The sequence below is a fragment of the Cibotium barometz genome, chromosome 13 (assembly GCF_041138505.1).
Source record: "Cibotium barometz isolate CiBa-2024 chromosome 13, ASM4113850v1, whole genome shotgun sequence".
Classification (NCBI taxonomy): Eukaryota; Viridiplantae; Streptophyta; class Polypodiopsida; order Cyatheales; family Cibotiaceae; genus Cibotium; species Cibotium barometz.
In genome coordinates this window covers 46566009-46589798 of record NC_141058.1, presented here as the reverse complement: position 1 = coordinate 46589798, position 23790 = coordinate 46566009, and the positions used below count along the sequence as shown (strand labels likewise).

Here is a 23790-nt window from a genome sequence, read left to right as displayed (position 1 = left end):
TTTAGTAACCTTGGTCAGCAGTGGTCAAAACTGAGGGGACTTGTCACTGGTTAAGACTACTTCGAACTGGCCCAGAATGGTAATAAACAGCCAAATATGACCCAAAGCAATCTCTGCTTAGCAGCTTTGAACCTTCAGATCCTTTTAAACAGTGATCTTGGCATAGTTCTTCCAATGAATAAAGCTGTTGTGTTTCCATTTTGTGCTTTGCTTGTGCCCTGCTTTTTAGTTTCTTTGCCATGTGCATTTTCAAAATCAAGGGAAAGAGAAACAATGGTCTTAAGAAGCATTCCTTACATTGTGTATCTCCAGTGACTTGCTGGCTCCATTGATGCAGTCCGTCTCTTTGTTCAGTGCAGTCCATACACATCATATGTTTTTATATGGAATCAGCCCACCTTGACACTATGTAGTAAATGCTATGGGTAAGAAGCATGGCTCGTGATAGAGAGTCATTAGTTGCTTGGATTAGTCAAGAAATTGTGGAGGTAAGATAAAACAAAAGAGCAATCAGTGTGCTTGAGTTCTATGTGTACTAAGGTGGGAGTACAAGAGACAGTAACCATTGTTGGGACTATCACATTGCTTTACTTTAGAGGGCGGGATGTGAGGGTTGTTATGAAATGATGTGGGACATGAATCTTATCCTTTTTTGTTTCATATGGTGATCACACCAGGATGCAAAGATTACCATGCTTGGTTTGGTGCCTAGCTTGGTCAAGGGATGGAAACGCACAATTGATGTTTTCAACTATGACTGGTCAAGCATTCGGTGAGTGATATTTTGAATTGTTCTCTCTCTCTCTCTCTCTCTCTCTCTCTCTCTCTCTCTCTCCCCCCCCCCCCAAAAAAAAAAAAAAAAAAAACAACAACATACCCTCAGAGTATGTTGGTTACATAGTGGATGTTTGTTGATTCTCCTCTCTTGTAGTCTGGCAGGTAACCAACTGTCACACAGTATGTTGGTTACATAGTGGATGTTTGTTGATTCTCTTCTCTTGTAGTCTGGCAGGTAACCAACATACTGTCACACAGTATGTTGGTTTACCTTATGAATGCTTGCTGATTCTCTTCCCTTGTACTCTGACAGGTGCTTCAGCTCAAGTGGAGAGGCTTCAAATGAAGATGATTACCTGTGGCTTATGGGAAGGGCACACTACAAACCAGTTATAGAATATTGTGGAGGCACAGAGATAGGAGGGGCATTTGCAACAGGTTCATTGCTTCAGCCACAAGCACTTTCGGCTTTCAGCACTCCGACAATGGGTTGCAGAATGTTTCTTCTTGATTCAAGCGGAAACCCTTTGGTTAGCTGAACTTTTTTCCCTCCTTGTAATCTGGTTGCTTTTGAATGGAATGTTAAACAATTGATTATCTTAAAGGCTAATTTTGCAAAAATCATTGCTCTAAGCAGTTTCTAGTTTATATCTTCCCTAGAAGCTGGCAATGCACATTGTGTAGATGCTTCTGATGTTTTCTTGAATTTTGCTAGGGACTTAATCTATGTGTTCCTTACAATGTCAATAAGAGTAAGTCATGACCGAAGTTGGGTTGAAGGTTGAGAGGGGGGGACAAAACCTATGGAAGTTTACGTTAGAGACATTGGTGATTAAGAAAGTAGCATGGGAGAGAAAGAAAAAGAAATAAAGTTATATTAAACGTCTCCTAGGAGACGTTTAACAAGAGAGATTGGTGATTAGGAGACTCTATGCCTGTCAAATCAAAGCAATAGAGTTACACTAGAAACTTAGAAAGTAGCACGAGAAAGAAAGAGAAATAAAGTTATATTAAACGTCTCCTAAACACCCAATGGGTCTATGAGACCAAAGTGTTACAATGCTACCCTTGGCATATCTGATCATGGAATGGAAAATAAAATAGAACAAATCAAAACTATCTCTCTCACTGGAGTGATACAAAACTGTCCATGGAAATCTCATCATGGAGTGATACAAAACTGTCCATGTAAATCTCATCATGGAATCCAAGGAACATGAAACAGAGGAACATCAGCCCCCAATAGATGGTATACCACTCTCCAAAATATCAAGCATGGGGCTAATGAGTATGGCCGAGAGGTCTTCCTTAGCTACATCACATGGAAAGGTAGCTTGATGGCGATGGAACATGTCCTGGTTTTGGAGTTATGAGGGCATCGTGGCCAACGTCCGGGGGCCCAGGGGCGCCGGGTACACTGGAATGCGGGGCCCCGTTTTGAGGCAACTCCTCTCAAGCGAGGTGGGTCTGCAGTAGCCTGAGGTGGGTCCATGGGAGTCACTGTATGGGTATCCTCCTCCTCTTGAGTCCGGGAGAAGCTAGTGATGGTTGGCTGGTGAGGGAGTGGTCAGGGTGTGTGTGTGTGGGGGGGCGGTGGTGCGAAGCTCTCTCAAGAAAGTGTCCATGTATTTGCGAGTAGGAAGAGCCCTAGGCAACTCTGGTTTGGTAAGTCAATGATCTTGGAAAGTGGGGCAAATCCCTCATGGAACATACAGTGAAACCTCCCATGGATCTCATAGTATACGGGGCAGCGACATATGTAATGTTCCCATGTCTCAACCTCTGTGTGGTATAATCAGCAAATCCTCTCCTGCTCCCCGGCTGTGAAGATGCAATTAGCTCTCCCTGTCTCCACTCTAAGGTGGTGGGATGAAACTTGTATGTGGCCAATTGCAATCGGCATGGCATGGGACGTGTGAATACTCAGGTAGCCCGGCTACTAGATGAATCCATCGATAGTGAGCTTGAGGAAGTGATCTCTGTAGAAGTGCATCTTCTGTGGAAGCTCCGAAGGTGTGATCCATGTGTAGTGGGCGTAGAAGCTAAGAAGATCTAACTGGATAACCTGGTTGGTGTCCTCATGAGAGAGCTGGAGACAAGGGAGTCCAAACTGTATTGAAGGGGTGGGAGGCGATCCATGCAGATCCCATATCCTAAGAACCAAGTTGAAACTCGGGCATACCGTACTCTAGGGTGGCCCTCGAGTGCTAGCAATCTTGAGGACTCCAGGGCAAGCCTCGGGACTTGTGGGGATCCATGTGATTGATGTGATGGAGGTATGTGACTGTTTAGAAGAGTGCATCCACTATCATTGGGGCTACAACAAACTTTGTGTGGATAATCTGGTGTGGGACTGATGGTTTGCTACGGATTATACAAGAGAACATCATGACTGGGGCCTCTCAACTTGCTACCAATCCTTATCGGATAAATCTGAGCCCCAAAAGGCTACTCCATATATCAAGATTGGTGTGACAAGGGTGTCAAAAAGCCAACTCTTCGTCCGAGGCTCCTAGAAATGTGCCTGGAAGCATTGCCGCGCAAGTAAGCTGGTGAAGTGTGCCAAGGTAGACATAGGATGAGACAATCTCCACAGGATCCCCTTTGTATATGAACCACAATCTAGATGTGAAGGGGCCAGAGATATTAAAGACCATTACCTTGGTTTTACCAAGGTTAATAGTGAGGTCTCGCTGAGTGCAAAAATCCTAAAAGGCAATTAAATGTCTATGAAGCCCCTTGGCTGAATGTGAAAGGAGGATGATGCCATTTGCATAAAGTAGTAGGGGAATCAATATCTTACTTGTGTGGGACCAGCCCCACTTAATCTGTCAATGAAGCTTGAGATCTCTTCAATGTAGAGGGCAAAAAGAGTGGGTGATAGAGGGCAGCCATGTTTCACCCTAGTAGTGCGTGAAATCTCTTGCGATGTACCTCCTAGGGGAGAAGGGAGCTTGAGCTCTTGCAAGCGCGCACACACTCTCACATACCCTAGAAGAGAACACACAAGGTGAGAGGCTGAAAATTGTTTTTCCTCTTCTTCAACAAAAGATGTCACATAAAGAGATAAAGTGAGTAACACACATACTAGAGTATTTACAAGCATTCCATAATGTGAACACCCTAAAGTGGAGTGGGTAGGTGTAGACTAGTCAGTGTAGTCCAACTGTAGAATCTCTGGCGAAGATATGTTGGTGCCAGTTACCAAACCCGCCAGTGATGTAAATGTCGAATGGTCACGCAGGCGCCTCGTGAGTGTCAGCTCATGTTGAGCTTGACATCTCAACACTCCCCCTCAAGCTCAACTCTAGCTTGTGAGCTCCAAGCATATCTCAAAATCTGTGGAGCTTCTCAGCTCCCAAGGCCTTCGTGAAGATGTCAGCGACTTGATCCTATGTGTTGACGTAGGCCAAGTCGATGTCGCCTGTCAAGACTCAACCTAATGAAGTGGTAGTGTACCTCGATGTGTTTTGTCCGTGCATGGAAAACTGGGTTCTTGGCCAACTGTATACTGCTAAGACTGTCACAGTATATGACAACCTTTCTCTCCACTTGAAACCCCAAATCAACAAGTAGCTTGTGTAACCAAGCTACCGCAACAACTGTGGGCTGCTTCTTGCTGCTCCATGTCACAGCAACACTCCCCAATGAAAACATAAATCCACTGGTAGATCTCCTGTCTGAGATGCTACTTGCTCAGTCTGCATCTACGTATCCATATAGCTCCAATGGTACACCTGCTGCATAAAACAATGCATAATCAACAGTGGCTCTCAAATACCGAAGTGTACGTCGCACACTGTCAAGATGTGGTTTGCGGGGAACCTACATAAACTGGCTCTCTAAGCCAACAATGTAACTCAAATCTGGCATGCTGATCGTGACATAGATCAAACTCCCCACAATCTTCCTGTACATAGTGGGGTCCTCCAACACATAACCTGCATCCGCGCTGAGCTTGCCATTTTGATCTAATGGCACCGAGATCGGCTTACATCTAGCCATCCCATGCTTGGACAACATGTCCGATACATACTGTCTCTGTGATAGCCAAATACCATCAAGTGTGCGAATGACCTCAAAGTACCATAGATCTTCCAAATTATTCATGTCAAACTTCCTTTTGAGAAGACTTTTCACATGCTCAATCTCGTCCAAGTTGTCACTCCCAATAATAAGATCATCTATATAGATGGTGATGATCACAATACTCTTATCACTCTTGCACACATACAAAGAGTGCTCTGCATCTACCATATGAAAACCAATAGTGACAAGATACTTAGCAATCTTGTCATGCTATGCTCGTGGAGCTTGCTTCAGTCCATACAAGGCCTTACGAAGCTTATATACATACTTTGGGTGACCTGTATCCTCAAAACCAGGTGGTTGATTCATATACACTTCTTCTTGCAAGTCACCATGCAAGAATACATTTTTTACATCCATCTGATGTAAAAACCAGCCTTTAGCTGCAGCCACCGCAATCACAGCTCTCACAGTTGCCATCTTTGCAACCGGGGCAAACATCTCCTCATAATCAATCCCATGTGTTTGCGCATATCCTTTGGCTACCAATCTAGTCTTGTACCTGCTTATGCTACCATCACTGTTATATTTCACCTTATATACTCACTTATATCTAATAACTTTCTTGCCTTTAGGCAATGACACCAAATCCCAAGTCTCATTTCCATACAATGTATCCATCTTCTCATCCATAGCTTTCTCCCAATACACATTTCCAATAGTCTCATCAAAACATGTGGGCTCTACAACCTGCATAACTTTTACTATATAAGCATAGTGATGTGCCACATAACCATCATAAGTTAACCTTTGCACAGGGTTTTTAACTCTTCCATATCTTCGTAACTTTGCATTCATGGCTTCCAAAGCCTTCTTTACACCAAATGTTCTCATTGCAGGTATCCCAAGCTCCTCATCAAGGCTTATCTCCGAGCCACTAGACTCTCCATCAACAAGAGAATGACTTGTAGAAATATCAGGCATACCAAGGACCTCAACCTCTTTCTCTTTGCCTCTATGTGATGTACCAAGTTCAAACTACATTTCCAGGACTGGTATTATGATGCAGTCTGCCACTCCATGGTCTATCGATAGAACCACTGCATGAGGACTCTCCTGGTCCACTCAATGACTGTAATTGGTGACTTGCATTTTGTGCAACCACATCTCCACTTACATCAGTCCCAATAGCATCTTTTTCAGCAGCATACTAGCTACTCATCACATCAAATACAACATCATTGCTTACTCTCAATTCACGTGTAGCAGGATTATAATATCTATATCCCTTTTGCTCAAGAGAATACCAAATAAACATACATTTTTTGCCTTTGGATCCAGCTTAGTACGCAACTTATCTAGCACATGCATGTATACAATACATCCAAAAACTTTCAAGTGAGACAAATCAGGTATCTTGCCAGTAAACTTCTTCTCTGGTGGCTACAGTAGGTGTCATGTTCATGATATAAATTGCTGTAGACACAGCCTAAGCTATGCGGCATATTCTTCTCTGCTATTGATGCTTGTGCTATCTCTGCAATGTGCCTATCTGTCCGCTCAGCAACTCCATTTTGCTGCGGAGTGTATCTACATGTAAACTGTCTATGAATGCGATTCTTCCACAAGAAATCAGAGAACTCATTGGAGAAGTATTCTCCCCTCCGTCTGACCTTAGGCACTTCACATGCTTTCCTGTCTACTTTTCAGCCATCACTCTGAACTTCTGAAAATGAGTGAAAACTTCACTCTTCTCTTTTATGAAATACACTCGCACTTTCCTCGTGTGGTCATCAATGAATGTTACATAGTACTTGCAGCCACCCATAGACATAGTCTTCGCAGGATCCCATACATCTGAATGCACATCATCTAGTACATTCTTGCTCACATTTCTGTCATGTAGAAATACATGCTTTGTTTGCTTTCCAAATTGACATGCTTCACATACTTTCTGCATACCTTCAACCCATGCTTAGTCCCGTACGTCGTACGGATTTGGCCGTACGTACGATTCGTACCGTACGGTACCGTACGTATCCGTACGATCAGGTACGAAATTTCCCTGCTTCTGCCCGTTGGAAGTAGCCGTTTTCTGTCCATTTTCTGCCCATTTTTTCTAGCCGTTTTTTGCCCTTTTTTTGTTGTTTTCCTTTCATCTCTCCTGAGTCCTTCTATAAAAGCCTCAAGGACCAAGCCTCTCCTCCATCTACTCCAAGCCTCTCCTCCACTACCCTCCATCTACTCCAAGCCTCAAGGACCGGGTTCTCTTTCTCCAAGCTCTTCCCATACTTCATCTTCTCTACGCTCTCTCCTCTACTCCACGCTTTAGCCCTTCTCTTATCCATCATGCCTCTGGAGAAGCATGAGGCTTTTGATTTGCATTGTCTCAATGTGGAGAAGGACACCAAGAAGTCCAACTCCCATCATTGGACATGCCGATATTGCGGCAAGTCATACACCAGTGGAACAACAAGGCTTCTCCAGCACCTTTCAAAGATTGGGGGACAAGTTCCCCCATGCAAGGAGATTCCGCAAAGCATTGCCGATGACATTTCGTGGAAGATGAGCGGCGGCTCAAATTCAAGTAGAGGAGCATCATCAACACACGCACTGGCACCACCACTAGCACCACCATCGGCACATGATGAAGTGGCCACCGGCTCTTTCATTGGTGTATCCTCCACTGCCACTTCCACGGATGCACGGTCCGCCTCCGCACCGGGCAAAAGGCAAAGGGTGGTGGAGCGTGAAGGGGTGCAACCCTCTCTCCACCAAGTCACGGGTAGTGTGAGAGGCTCGGTTGCATTCCTTAAGGAGCGGCAACGCCTTGCGGAGATAGAGATTGCTCGCACCATTATTGAATGCAATCTTGCCTTCAATGTACTCCAAAAGAAGCAATGGAAGAAGATGGTGACGGCGATTGTGAATGTGGACCCATGTGAGGGGTGGACGGGGGTCTCTTACACGGCTATGCGCACGAGGAAGATTGATGAAGAGAAGGAGAGAATTGATCGAGCCCTTGACCCGATTCGAGCCGCATGGACGAAGTATGGATGTTCTATTCTCACATATGGATGGAGTGATCAAAGGAAGCGTGGCATTATCAACATCCTTGTGTCTTGCCCGCTTGGCACATACTTCTTAAGTGCGGTTGACACCGGGAGAAGGGGGAGAAAGACTACCGGGAGTTTCATCTACCGCCATATTAGGCAAGCGGTCATAGAGGTAAGCATTATTTTACTTAAGTGTGGCTGATTTTGTCATTTGTGCAAAGCTCTCAACTCATATGATTTATCTACCATGTAGGTTGGAGCTCAAAACGTGGTGTAAGTCATCACCGACAATGCATCAAATTGTCGACGCATGGGCCGCTTGCTAGAGGAGGAATTCCCCACCATTGTGTGGACTCCATGTGCGAGTCATTGCATTGACTTACTCGTGGAGGATGTGGCGAAGCTCGGGTGGGTGAAGAGGATTGTGCAACAAGCTACATCTATTGTCAACTTCTTCATGCTAAAGGTGAAGGTGCTTGCTATGTTTCGTGAGCATAGCAGGCTTGACTTGAAGAAGCCATCGGCCACCTGCTTTGCCTACATGTGGCTGGTTTTGGAGCGTCTATACGATGTGAGGCCCGCCCTTCGCCAGACAGTTGTTTCCACCATGTGGAACGAATGGGATGAGCACGTCACTGAAGAGGCCAAAGCCATGCAACGCTTTTGCCTAGAGGAGAGATTTTGGACTAGTCCGAGCAATTGTCATTGCTATGACTCCATTCTATAGGCTCTTGCGGATGACAGATTGCGAGGGGTCCACCATGGGCCTTCTTGTCCACTTCTTTAGAGTTGCCCTTGTGGAGTTGGAGGCTTGCACAGACATTACATTTGACGAGCGAGCACAAATCATGGAGATTGCACAGAAGAGATGGAGGTGGATGCACAAACCAATCCACGGGTTTGCAGCATTGGTACATCCAGCCTACAAGTCTCCAGTAGTTTGCACCGATAGGCAGCTTCGACAAGATCGGGATGCATATATGCTTCGAGCTGTGCCAGTTGATGAGCACAATGCCTTTCTAGAGGAGTTGGGCTGCTATGTTGATCAGAGAGGTCAAACCTCCTTTTCATCTCCCACTTGCTGGAGGAGGGAGTCACTTGTGAAGCCCCTTTTTTGGTGGGACAATTTTGGGTATGGACTAGAGCATCTCCAACCCATAGCCGTAAGGGTCCTAGCCCAAGATTGTTCTACGGGTGCATGTGAGAGGAACTGGAGTTCCTATTCTCTCATACACACGAGGATACACAATCGACTGAGCACACGACAGTTGGAGCGGTTGGTCTACTGCCGCACTAACTTGCGCATGATGTAGGGCATTCTAGTATGGGTAGTCCCAAGCAGGTAAGTGACAAGTCTAGACTCTAACTTGATGATGATGGCAACCTACTTAGCGAGAATGATCCCCAGAGTGTCTCGTCCACCTTCGAAGAGTCCTCTTCAGAGAACTCTCTTGATGGACACTCTAGTAGTGATCATGTTGATGATCATGCAATGTTGATGATGATGTAGACTTTTGATATGTTATAGCTCTCTAGGCATTGGGCATCTATCTCCTTCTAGCCCATCGATGATGTATTGTAGTATGTAGTATCATGTATGTACGCATGTTGGCGGGTTTGTATATACTCTAGTATGTGTGTTAGTCACTTTATCTCTTTATGTGACCTCTTTTGTCGAAGAAGAAGAAAAACACTTTTCAACCTCACCTTATGTATTCTCTTCTAGGGTTTGTGAGAGAGTGTATATGCTTGCAAGAGCTCAAGCTCCCTTCTCCTCTGCATCTTTTCATGGTATCAAAGCTTGGTTCATTTTAAAAGCTAAGCGGCAAGCAAGAGAATCACAGGAAGCGGTACGAGGGTAACAACTTCATCTACTCTTCTCTCTTTTTGTTGGCTTCTACACCCTTGTCGGAAGCTCTTGGGAGGCACCCATAAACGAACTCTGATTAAGGAGCTTTCTTTGCGGGAGCAGAGCTATAGAACAGCTATATTGTCCTTTGTACTTAATTTTTTAGGCCGAAAACATGTTTCGAGCGCATCTACACCTCCGTTTTTCAGTTCACGGGCATTCACGGGCACTACGGGTAAGTTTCGATTCTCTGCATAATTCTATTTTTGGTACTGCAGGAAGGATGATCGATTATGCAGACACTATGTATTGCAAAGAGATCTTACATGTACTATTAGGTGTATGTATGCAAGTTGAGATCACTAGTTGTGACAGTTTGGGTGTAGCATAGTACTGCTACAAAGAATACAGCAATTTGTGCAGGTCACACAAGAGTGCTGTTTTTGGTGAATTTGTGTTGCAAACGAGATGTCAAATGATGGAATTAACCAGATTGTTACAGAGACGCTTGACAAGAACAACTTCCATGCTTGGAGGTTTAGATTGACAAATTTTCTGATGGGAAAAGGCTATTGGGACTATATTGAAGGTAAACATGAGAAGGCACCAGAGATACCGGAGATCAATCCAACTGCTGCAGATGTAAAAGAATACAAGGATTGGAATCAAGGAGCAAAGAAATTCATGTATTGGCTTTCTATTAGCATACAGGACACCATGATTGGACATATACAAGATGCCAAGTCACCCAAGGAGGTATGGGACACCTTGGTAAAGCTGTATGAAACTAATACCAAGGCACGAAAGATTCAGTTAAAGAATGAGCTTCATACTGTGGAGAAGAAAAACATGTTTGTGAATGATTATGCCTTGAAGGTCAAGGGTATTGTGGACTCCCTTGCATCGATTGGTGTTTCTGTTGATGATGATGATAAGGTGAAAGTATGTCTATGTGGTCTCGGGCCACAATACAAGGCATTCAAGACATCTATTCAGACTCGAGAAAACATTCCCAACTTTACAGATTTAGTGTCAATGCTGATCATTATAGAGAAGAATTTGGATGAAGATCAACAATCTTCACAAAACAAAAACAGTTTAGAGCAGCAGGCCTTCTACACAAGTTCGGGTAAAGGACGAGATAGAGGTCGTGGACGTGTTCAAGGTGGTGGCCGAACAGGTGATCAGAATTATGGTCAGCAGCAGCAACAACAGTTCCATGAATCATAATAACACACAGGTGAAAGAGGCCAGTTTAGAGGCAAGGAGAGTCAAAGAGGTCGTGGTAATTGGCAAAGGCAACATAATGATACACGAGGCTATTTTTATTGTGGTAAGCCTCGACATGTGGCAAGCAGATAGCTATACGAAGCAGAATGACATGCGAAATGGAAAAGTGCAGCAAAATAACTATGCGTCCTTTAGCAAAAATAATGAGGATAATGAGAGGTTGTTTGTTATGCAACATGTAATTAATGTTGTGTCTGGAAATAATGTAGCAGCATGTAAGGATAATGTATGGTATGTTGATTCAGGTGCTTCGAACCACATGACAAGTCATGGTGAGTGGTCCAAGAAAATGAAGAGGCTTGAAAGACCAGGTTTTGTTAAAACAAGGGATAACACTGCTCATCCGATTGCCCATGTTGGAGATATACCATTGTCTATGTAGGGTGAATGTAAATATGCCTGAAGTGAGTATTGCAATGTTTGCAAACGATTTAGGAGTTGTTGCAAATATAGACATTTGACATAAGAGAATTGGATATGTAAATGTGCAAAGAATGAAGTCTATGCAAACTAAAGAAATTGTGATAAGACTGCCTGAGTTTAAGGTTGAAGCATGGTTAGTTAGTACGAAAGGTACGATACGGTACGGTACGATAAAATACGGTACTAATTGGCACCTTAAATTTTTTTGAGATACGGTACGATATTAGTACGTTTTTTTTTTTAAAATACTTCCTAAACTTAAAAATTGTAGACAAGAAGTTACAAAATAGTAGAAACATGAACATAATGTCATCATGCCATTAGAGTACAAAATTGCTACAAAAGGATAGGCCAAAAACTCATGGCATGGGCGACCGCCATCCGATCTGAGGATGCCGTAAATGTCTGGAACATGCGTCGTGGATCAGAGCGAAAATGTGCCAACTACTCCTGGACCTCCTGCTGGTGTCGAGACCGGATGGCCGCGATCTCTCTGTGGTGTAGCCGTGGTGTCTGGTAGCCGGCTAGTCTGGGTCGTCGCCTAGCTCGAATCTCCTCCGCTCGCTGAGATGTCACTCCCAATGTGTGTGGCTAGGCTACTGGTGCCAGCCAGTCAACTGGGACTGTCTTCCTCTGTTATGATGTGCGGGTGTCTGAAGTAAGATCTCCTTGTGTCTCTGTAGTGCTAGTAGTAGTCTGCCTACTAGCTGTCTCTGGTGCGATCTCTCGCAGATCTGTCTAAGTGATGTGGTCCCTCTAAAAACCTCAGGATAGCATGCCCTGATCTCCTGCAAAGCACCACACTGGCACACAAAATGCTCCTCTGTCTCTACCCCCGTCTGGCATAATTTGCAAATGCGCTCTGCTCGAGGGATGCGTGTTGCTCTCCCAGTCTCGATCTCTAGTTGGTGTGATGAGACCCTTAGTCGCCCAATGGCTACTGTGGCTTCATGTGATAAGTGGACCTCCAAGTATCGTGGTCGCTGGATGAAGCCGTTTGTGGAAGTGCTCAAGAAGTGGTCTCTGTAGTAGAGCATCTTCGTCGGGAGTGGCTGACTGGGAGATAGCCAAGTCTCCTGTATGTGGCCCTGCCAAATGTCATGTCTCATGACTCTGTTCCTCTCTGTCTGAGAGAGGCGTCTGTGTGGTGCAGCTAGGTCATACTGTAAGGGTGGTAATCTGTCAATATCAATCATGTGTGATGATATCCACTGTACCACTTGGGAGTACCATGACCAGGTATGTCCCTCCTCAGCAAGCTGTCTGGATGCCTCAAAAGCAGCCCGAGATACCCAATTTAGTGGGAGCTCCCGCATCCTGTGTATAAAAGATATAGTCTGGAACATGGCCTCTACTAACATAGGTGGTACAGCAAACTCCGCTCGAAGGATATCATGTGGTACTGAAGGTTTGCTGCGGATCATCCGTGAGAGCATCAAAATCTGAGGGCACTCTATTTGTGTCCATGAGGATGTAGCCAAACCTGGTGCCCATACTGCTGCTGCATACATCAATGCTGGAGTACCTAGTGTATCAAATAGCCACCCCTTAGTACGGGGCTCCTGGAAGTGTGCCTGGTGACACTGGCGTTCCAAAATTGCTAGTGTTGCGTACCCTCGTGTCACTGTGTCTCTGGCTGCCTGTGCCATAGAGAATTTCCTTGATGAGCCGGTAAATGTGACCCCAAGGTATACATATGAGCCCACCACCTCTACATGTCACCGGGCTAGTGTAAGGATAGTCTAGCATCTGACTGCTGCTGCTGATGTGTGAAAGACCATAACCTTGGTTTTCCCAAGGTTCACTGTGAGTCCTCGCTCCGCACAGAAAGTATCCAGGGCCTGTAGATGCCTTTGTAGCCCTGTCCGAGTATCCGACACAAGAATGATATCATCAACATATAATAGAATGTGTACAGTCATACCTGAGATGTCAATCCCAGAGCCTCCTCTTTGTATGATGTAGTCTGCTACCTCGTCGATGTATAAGCCAAAGAGTGTCAGGGAGAGAGGGCAGCCCTGCTTCACACCAATGGTGCTGGCAATCATATCTGATAGCCCCCCTGGGCATCTAACTCGTCCAAACACTTGCTCATATAATCTGTAAATCCCCCACATCATGTCGGGGGGTATGCCCAGTGTCTATAAGCGGTGGAAGAGGCGCTCTCTCGGGACTGTGTCGAAGGCTTTGCGGAAGTCCACAAAACAGCAATAGAGTCTCTGTCTCCATGCCCGAGTTTGGTCAATCAGGCATCTCAGGGTGAAAATGTGATCAATAATAGAGAAGGCTTGCTGAAAACCTGCCTGACCAGGGGCATGAAGCCCCTCCCTCTCAGCGTGTGTGCTCAATTCTGCCTCCACGATAGCCCCATAGAGTTTGGCCAAGGTATGACCAATCATGATAGTTCTGTAATTACCGGGGTCCAACATGTCCCCAGCGTTGTGGATCGGTACAATAGTGTGCATCGTCCACTCAGCCAGGAAACCTTCTACCAGAGCCCTGTTAAAGAGGTAAGCAATAAAAGGAGAGAGTTTGTCAGCTGCATAAATGAAATGCTCACCCTATAAGCCGGTGTGATCCTCAGCTCTCCCATGTTGGAATCTATGTATAGCTCGAGATACCATATCGGTAGTAAAGAAAACCGATGAGGTCGGTGGAGTCTCGGTGGGGCGAGGGATGAGTGGCTGGTGCGGAACATCATAAAGCCCTTCTGCATAACTCTGCCAGCGTTGAGGATTAGTAATCGGGGTGGGGGGGCGTGGCTCTCTGAGTCGTCGCCAAGTAGTGGCTGCATCTTTGCTCATGAGCATGTGGTAGATGTCCCAGTATTGAGCCTCCTCATATGTGCGTCGCTTACGGCATGTAAGAGACCGCATCTGTCTACTGGCCTGCTGCTGTGTTATTTCTCCTTTCGCTATCTGGGCTCAGAGATGTCGATGAAGCTCTCTGCACTCATTATCATACCATCTAGTCTGGGGCATGTCCTCGGATCTAGGTGGCTTCCCTGTCTGGAGATGGTGTGGAAGGCTGTGGTTAGCTGCTGTGTGCAGTATGTGTGAAAGCTGGGCCGTCAGTACATCGATGGGTGCTGTAGGGTCCATACCAAAGAGGCCATCATGTACTTTTGAATCATAAACGTCTGCAAGCTCCCGAGTAAAGTGGAAGATGGTACGAGATGCCTGAGTGGTCAGGGGTGGCAGATCAAGAGAGCTCCTAAGAGAAAAAGCCAAATAAGTATGGTCCGCACCAATGGGGCATGTAGGGATAGTGAAAGAGTCTATCAGGTCTGTGCTCTCCCGCGAGCCCAATATGTAGTCCACAGTGCTGCTGCCTCCTGATGATGGGAAACATGTGAGTCTTCCCGATTCTGGCCATTGACATCCCGTTATAAATAACGAGATGGTGTCTAGCTCCCAGGTCGAGAAGGTGTTGCCCATAACCTGTACTGTCTGGCCCACTGTCCTCTGACATCCTCGTGGTCCCTGCATCTACATCGTCTAGTGCCTGTAGGATGAGGGGATCTGTGAAGTCGAATGATTCACACTGTCGATTCTGTGTGCGTGCATTGAAGTCCCCCATTAGGAGAACCTCCCCCATGGTCGAATAGTGTAGGATATCTGCGGATAGAGTGGCGTATGGAGACTCACTAGGAAGGGCCCCTCTCTCCTCTCCTCCTCCAATCTGGTCCTCCATGTGACCTGTGTTGAATCTCGACCCCTTCGGCGGGAAGTAGCATATTGCCAAGTAAATTGTTCTCACCTCTGAGAGCTATAGGCTAATCCACATGTAGCGTGCCTCTGGGTCTCTCGACACCACCCTGATACGCTGGTGTAGTGCTCGTTTGAATAGTATAGCGATCCCACCTGAGCCTCTAGAAGGTGCCCTGTCGCATCCCTTGTCTATACACTGATTCCCACTGGTACCCTGCTACTCGTGGTAAGCCTCTCTCTGGGCTTTCATGTCTTTGTCAGAAACATGATGTCCCGGTTCTCCATAACCTCCTCTAGTTTGCCTAGATGTGTCCATAGAGCCCCATTGCAGTTCCAAACTGCTGCATATATCTCCTTGTGCTTCTTGATAATTTCCTGTGTCCCATAGGCCTAGAGGCTTGGAAGTTGGAAGACTCAAGAGGCTTGAGGGAGAGGTGTGAGAGAGAGAGAGTCTAGATAGTAGAGAGTAGGGCCTTGTGTGAGAGGCTTAGAACTTGGAAGTTGGAAGTTAGAAGAAGCTTGAGGGAGAGAGACTAGACTCTAGAGAGAGTAGAATCTAGATACACTCAGTGTGTGTGGCTTGACTCTTGAGGCTTGAGGCCGGCTTGAGGCTTGAAAGTTGAGAGAGAGAGTTGCTTGAACTTTGAAGCCTTGAAAGTTGAAGGGGTGTGTGTGTGCTTGTAGCCTTGTAGCCTTGTTCTTATATAGATATTAGATAGGCAAGAGAGAGAGGCAAGGGCAAGAGAGAGAGAGAGAGAGGCAAGGGCCAAGGCCCCAAGCCTAAAGGCCAAGGCAAGAGAGAGGCAAGGCCCAAGGCCCAAGCCTCAAGGCTCAAGGCATCCCCAAACAGCCATAAACGGCTAGAAACTGCCAAAAAAAGGGGCAAAAAACAGTCGGACAGTGCGCAATGGCTCCCTGCCGTTCCCCACAGCTGTCCTCGCTCTTGCAGCCGTCCCCGTACCCGTCCTTTGTGAGGGACGCCTCCAGGGGGACGTCCGACCGTCCCCTGCCGTCCCTATTCCTGTTCCATCCCGACTCGACGTCCCGCCGTTCCAAGCGTCCATCCCTTCCGTCCCCTATGACTATGAGAGAGTTACTACACGGGCCTCCCGTGTACATGTGGCATCCGGAGCAAGATGGCCAATTGGTGTAGGGGCCCAAGGCATGGACGAATAGTTGAGACACAAGTTGGGCACAATATGAACATGATGAAGGACCTTTTTTTTAGGCCATAAAATCCCTAGCCGACCTAAATATGACTTGCTATCAATTCCCTATATAAAGGTAGTCAAGGGTCATTTATAGGCATCTCATTCTTGTACACATTGGCATTGACACCATTGGCTAGAAGGCAGTCCTCAATTCCCAACTCAAAAATCTGGAGATCACCACAGAATCTGTGAACTTATGTATGCATGAATGCATGATAGGTATGCATAAGCAAGATCTAAGCCAAGATCCAAGTTCATCATTGCAAATACTCATGTTTTGCATTATATTCGACTTCATCTGGAGATCACCACAGAAGCTGTGAACCAGCAAATTATCTGTGTATGCATGATAGGTATGCATAAGCAAGATCTAAGTCAAGATCCAAGTTCATCATTGTAAATACTCATGTTTTGCAATATATTAGACCTAATCTCATGTTTCTTTTTGATACATGCATCCTCATCAGAGTCCACCACCCATACCTGTGCCTCTGCTCCGACATCAGATTCCACCAGCCATACCCGCGCTCCAACTCGGCGCCCTAGAGAAGTCCTTAGCAAAAGCCCGATCCATTCTACGAGCTAGACACCCCCAGCCTAGAGCATCAGGACCCTCCACCATGCAAAGACAGATCCACGAGGTTCTTCGCCAACACGCCATGATCCCATCACAGAAGCCTGACTCTCTTGCTGCCTTGAGATTGGTACTAGCTGAGAAGGAATCATAGGATAATCAGCTGCTATCTGGATGTATACATACATCAGTGTTTTTTCCATCTTTTCATTTCCTTTTCAGTTCTCCCATGGCTTAGTATATCCAAGGTACCATTGTATTACTTAGGGTCTCATAGACCCTTGGGGTCTTCCGTAGATGTCTCTCTCTCTCTTCCGTAGGCATGGAGGGTGGACAAAGACACCACCAAGGAATGCGCACTCATCCTCAAGTTTGCAGGGTTGGAGGTGAGGCAAGCATTCCTTACCAAAAGGCGGGCACTTAAAGGAGAAAAGACTTATCTTGAAGATGATCTCACACTAGCACAGGTTGCACACAGGAGGGAGTGCATGCCACGCATCTTGGATTCACGGAAGGCAGGGAAATGGGCAGTGTACAGAGATGGGAGGGTGATCATCACCAAGCGACATGCCCAATGACGGTGCAAGACCTATGAGACCAAGCTAGAGATTGTGGTTTGGAACTGCAATGGCGCCTTGAGGACAGATGTAGGTCTGTTCGAGGAGACATTTAGAGGGAGAGACTTGGTCTTATACACAGAGACACATCAGTGCCAGGGGAGTCGGCTTCCAAAGGTGAGAGGATACAAATAGGAGTCTGTTCACCGCCCACACCCACACACAGTAGGGGGTACCTAGGGGTCGGGAGAGGTGGCTTTACTTTACAAAGAGCTGCAACATGTGATACAGGTGGTCGGACGGGAGGAGGCCGCACGGTTTTTGTGGGTGAGGATCTAGACAGAGGGCCCAAGACATCTACCTTGCAGTGTGCTACTTTGCACCCTCCAATTCTAAATATGCCACCCATGGAGAGTCCCCGTACCTGCCCCTTTATGATGACATTATGAAGTTTTCCAATCTAGGGGACATCCTCCTGGCTGGAGACTTCAATGCCCGCACCGCAAGTGCACAGGTACCCTTCTTTGAGACAGATGATCCCATGTACCAGGAGATTGACACGGTGGGTACAGATATGGAGCGGGCATCACAGGATACACACAAACTATGGAGAGTATCTCTTAGCCCTCGGCAGGGCTCATAGGCTAGCCATTTATAATGGCCTGGCTAGATGGCCTAGATCCAACTCCTCCACCTCCTACCCCTTCGGACATGGGAGCCAGTACAGTGGACTATCTAATGGGATCCCTCTCTCTGATCCCACTCATTCGGGAGTTTACCATCTCTCCTCGCCCCATCGGTGTTGCAACCGACCATGCATATCTAGCCTTCTCCCTCACATGCCGATACACCATCCAACCACCTACTTTGCCCCATCACCGTCCGAGATACCACTTCACCAGAGAGACCTCTTCCATCTATTCTGATCACGTCTACTGCATCCTCTCCGACCTCGACCCCCACATCCCACTTGATGAGCTTACCACACACCTCTCAGCCACCCTTGGGCCTCCATACGTCCGTTGCAGCCGCCTTCCCGCACTCCAGAGCCACCCCTACATCACCAGGAGGGACTATCCCACAGAACAGCTGGTACGACGAGGAATGTCGTGATACCCGAGCCCATCTACATCAGGAGATGGCGCTAGGATCCACCACTCATCAATAGGCGCGAGTGATCTTTTGACGTCTCACACGGAGAAAGAAGAGAGCTTACCTAGCCAAGCTTGAGCAAGAGCTATACCAGCTATTTCTTGGAAAGGACTGTTAAGAGGCCTGGAGGATCTTCCAGGATCATCGCCTTCCGACTCTGATTACTTCACCCAGCACCTAGCACACCTATGCCACACCTCTCTACCATGCCCCCGAGCAGCCACCTCTCCCCCATCCACCCGAACCTCGTCCCCCACACTCTTCCTTCTTTCACCTCAGCATGGTGAGAGATGCTATTGACAGGATGCAAACTAGGAGAGCACAGGATCATGATGGACTCCTCATCGAGCATTTCTCCCATGCTAGGGACATGCTAGCCCCTTTACTGGTTCACATGTTTAATCGGGCTTTATGTGAGGGCTTCCCCGTCAACTGGTCATCGAATACTATTGTACCTATCTTGAAAGCACGTCAGGACTATCATGATTGGTCACACCTTGGCCAAGATTTATGGTTTGATTTTGGAGCATGAGCTTAGTAGATGGTCCAAGGAGCAAAGACTCAGAGCACCAAGGCAGGCACGGTTCAGGAGAGGCCACTCCACACTAGATCATATCTTTACACTACAGGGGATCATTGAGGAGGGGATAGCTCGCATCGGATATATTGTAGCTTTGTGGATTCCCGCAAAGCTTTTGATACCGTCCCATGGGCCAGACAGATGAGGAGACTGCATGATATGGGAGTGCCAGCAGAGATGCTCTAGGGGATCATTACACTGTATGAGTCAGTCTCACAGGTAGAGTACGGGATCCAGGAGAGGTGACTCAGCGATCATACACTTCACTATCGGGGTGAAGCAAGGCTGCCCCTTGTCTCCTACTCTATTTGGTCTATACATTGACGAGATCTCGAATTACATAGACAGACAGGGAGGACCAGGAGCACATTTGACAAGAGTCCTGATACCAATCCTCTTGTATGCAAATGATATTGTTCTTATTTCTGATTCATCAAAGGGGTTGCAGATGATATTGTTCTTATTTCTGATTCACCAGAGGAGCTACAGAGGCATTTGGATGCATTACAGGCCTTTTGTGAGGACCGGGACCTCACTGTGAACCTTGGAAAGACCAAGGTCATGATCTTTAATACATCCTCACAGGGGATAAGTAGATCTGCAGTACAATTTACATACAGTGGAGAGCCTGTGGAGTATGTTACCTCATATGTATACCTTGGGATCACTTTTGCTGGACCTCAGTTCTCGATGCGGAAGGCGGCCAAAGCTAGATTGATGAGGGGATATGCAGCCCTTGGTTCGCTAGGAGGCAATGCTCACAAATACAGTTTCAGGAGCCGAGGACGAAGCTTTGGCTATTTGATACTCTAGTTACACCTGCACTACTATGGTGCCCCCATCTGGGGTCTTAGCTTATACCACAAGAGGAGACAAAGGAGAGAGCCGGCCGAGACAAATACAGAGGAGGTATATGATGGGTGGAAGCCGATGGAGAGCCCCCTAGTGGCGATGATCTTACGCATGATTAGGAGTAAGCCATCAGTGCCACATGAGATTGTGCGGGCAGAGATGGGGGCTGCACCGATAGTGACAGAGGCTCTATTCCATACAGTGACATACTGGCACAGGCTATGGGAGTGTCCACTTGATAGATACCCCCGGCTAGCACTGGAGTCCTCCATACAGTTGACACTTGAGGGAGATACAGAGTGCTGGTATGCATAGGTAGGCACTTGGTTTGGCATGCACGGTATGCAGATGTAGGCACTCCCCCCGTTCCAGTACAACATAGAGGCCCCATTATTTGCTCTCAGCCGCACAGAGTGGAACAGGGTTATCAGGAAGGACATTGTCAGACTGGATACTCAGAGGACATGGAGTTCACCTAGTCGTCCACCGGGGCCAAAGATGGCCTTCTACAGAGATCACCTCCTATGCCTAACAAAGGATGGGTTCATCATCCGCCCACGTTACATGGACACACACCTATCCGTTGGGCTGAGATGTGCGATTGGCCAGATCAGCACCTCGTCCCATCAGCTGAGAGTGGAGACTACCAGATATGGGCCTAGGGCGGCCGCACCATAGGACAGGATATGCCAGCTTTGTCACACAGAGTCCGAGACAGAGGATCATTACATATGCTGATGCCGTGTATACTATGAGATTCGGGGGAGGTTCGACTGCCTCTTCCGAGCTAGGTTCAGACCACTTTCCAGGATCATGGACTTCCCGGATCAGAGATGCCTGGGAATTTTTCTTCTAGAGCTCCGTAGACACAAGGAGTCCTTAGTGAGATCCAGATCAGCTATACTTGCTCGAGGACCAGCACAAAGAGCTCTCACTAACTTCTTCCATACCAGCAAGGGCTAAGGCTTCTCTGTGCCTTTGGTCTTTGAGGTGGGGCGTGACTTATCCTTCAACTCTACATGTGCGGTACAACATAACATAAGTATCCAGATAGCTGATACATGATGCCCATGTATATAATGAGGTCATACAGTGATACCATCCTCCTCTAGAGAGAGAGAGAGAGAGAGAGAAAGGGAGAGAGGGAGGGCATGTGTGCGTTGATTTACTTGCTCATCTTACTGTTACTTGATTTTTATTTAGCCTGCAGATGAATCGGGTGTGGGTGAGGTTGCTCTTGATCCAATCTTTTTGGGTGGCTCGAAGACCTTGTTGAATGCAAATCATTATGATGTTTATTTCAAAGGCATGCCGTGTGTCAATGGACTGGTAAATTTTTTCAAAAGAGATTAAATTCTGGTGATTTCAGACATTTCAAAGGCTTTCCCATCGTGCATGGCCTTGTTTGGCATAGTAGAATTGCTTTACATGATTAGTCATGCTTCAAAAGATTTTTAATCTTTTAGCAACTTTGCAGAGGTTGAGGCGCCATGGGGATGAATTTGAGCACACTGTTGGAGGATTTTACCGAGCTCTTGGTCGTGTGGATGACACTATGAATTTGGGGGGTATCAAGGTGTGTTCACATGTTTTTCTTCTTTTGCAAGCCCTTGTATAGAATGCATTGTATGTACTCAGAGGCTATCACAACCCTCTACAGGTCAGCTCAGTTGAGATAGAAAGAATATGCAATGCTGCCCATGCAAGTGTATTGGAGACAGCTGCAATAGGGGTACCTCAAGCAGGTGGTGGGCCTGAGCAGCTCCGAATAGTGGTGGTGCTCAAAGGAAGCTGTGATGCAGTTACTAATGAGGAGTTGAAGCGGGTTTTCAATTCAGCCATTCAACAGAAACTGAATCCGCTGTTCAAGGTAGTGCTTTGTGAAGATTGTAGTATTCATGATATCCCTGTAATTACCAAGGATAGTTGTCTCTATTTAAGCTGATTACACCAACTTCCTTTGTGGACAGGCTACGGCCGTTATAGTTACAGATTCTCTACCTCGTACTGCGTCAAACAAGGTGATGAGAAGAATGCTCCGCTCACAGTTTGGAAGTCTAAACAAGCTCTAATCTTGCTAGGTTCCCTATGATGTCATCATCATCTGTTTGGACTTTGAACAAGTCAGTAGGAAACTAAGTTTATCTTACTTGTTAAATTTTTCAAAAAGGTGAGAAAAGTATTTGATTTTCATGGGCCAACTTAGTGTAATGATAGAATACACCTATACAGAGTTACAACTTCCATCTATCTATTGAGACATACTTTCTTGGATTCTCGGAAGCTTCCTATGGATGTGTTTGTAGTTTTGTGATGATGGGTAAGTATTTGTAATCTTCTGTATTTTTAAATATTTTATATTGTTTTTTTTTTCTAGCTTTGTATAACTTTTATAGTAATAATGCTTCTTTATTGTATTCAAAAGATTTTTTCAAGAAAGTAAGAAAGTGTAAGTTATGGAAGAAAATGATGGCTCTCGACTCTCCTTGGCCAATTATGACAAAATTTTGGCCCTTCTTCTGGGGGGTTTCTCTAGCACAGTTTTCTAGCACTTCTGCTTTCTTCAATGTATTGTCCAACTCAAGTGTGCTTTCTTGTGGTGGCATTTCCAAAGGCTTCACATCTCTGTTCAAACATTTGAATGAATTGAACAGGGTCTGTTGTTTCGCCATATTTGCCCATAATTTTGAAAATTTGTATGGCCTTATTTCTGTATGAGTCATTGAGGCCGTATGTGAGTGTTCTTATTGGAAGAGACTCACTGAGTCCTTGGGCCACTCCCCTTCCTAGACTAGTCAGTATGTCTAAGGTGTGGGCATCCAAGAAAGGGTTGGTACTTATAGGATTTGCGGGAATGTTATGCAAAGGACCAAAGCTTGGTGGGATTGAGGTGACAGGGGGTGTAAAACCTGATGATACGCTTGTTATTATAGGCATGGCCAATGGCATTGGGAGGTGAATTTGTGGCATGGATCTCCATGGCTCGAAGATGTCAGCCATTGGAGTTAGTCCTTGGGTGATCCCTGGCAATCCCTCCATCGTGGCCATGTTGGAGTGCCTAAATGCTCCTTAATGAGCAATTACAGTTTTTTTTCTCAAGCACAATTTTCTAGCACTTTTGCTCTCTTCTATTGGTTGCTTTCTTTAATTGATTTTTCAACTCTTTTCTTTAAATTTTTGCAATCTGCTTTCTTCAAGGTACTTACTCCAGCACTGTGCTTCCTTCAACATTACTTCATCCCTATTGCTTCCTTTGACTCTCTTTTGTGATTTCAATCTGCTTTCTTCAAGGGACTTACTCCAGCACTCTACTTCCTTCAACATTTCTTCATCCCTATTGCTTCCAACTCTTTCTTTAAGAAATTTCAATCTGCTTTCTTTAAGGGACTTACTCTAGCTCTTTGCTTCCTTCAACATTTCTTTATCCCTATTGCTTCCTTTGACTCTCTTTTGTGATTTTTGTGTTTCTTGATGTTTTTGGATTTTTTTGTCATTTTTGTGTGTAAGATGTACATTATATATCTACAACTAAAGGTGGTGGCATGGGGGTGGTGGCCATTCAACTTAAGAAGGTACCTTGGTGAGCTCCTTGAGTGATAGTGGAATATTGCTTTCTTAACCATACCACTTGCCATGGTAGGATTTGGTGGTCTTGATGGTGGTTGGCACACCTAGCAGGATTGCACACTTGTGGTCCAACTTTGATAGAAATGGTTGCTTGAGGGGTCAT

General features: G+C 46.0%; 1 protein-coding gene across 1 annotated transcript in view; it reads left to right on the top strand.

Annotated features, from left to right (window-relative positions):
- Positions 1-22430, top strand: part of AAE17 (acyl-activating enzyme 17) — a 92538-nt gene extending 70108 nt beyond the window's left edge. Inside the window, exons 9-14 of the mRNA XM_086807600.1 lie at positions 678-772; positions 1091-1307; positions 21264-21389; positions 21538-21636; positions 21721-21930; positions 22031-22430. Coding sequence (XP_086663726.1) covers positions 678-772; positions 1091-1307; positions 21264-21389; positions 21538-21636; positions 21721-21930; positions 22031-22132 — 849 coding nt within the window. The 3' untranslated portion in view covers positions 22133-22430. The remainder of the gene's footprint in view (positions 1-677; positions 773-1090; positions 1308-21263; positions 21390-21537; positions 21637-21720; positions 21931-22030) is intronic.
- The last annotated feature ends 1360 nt before the right edge of the window (positions 22431-23790 follow it).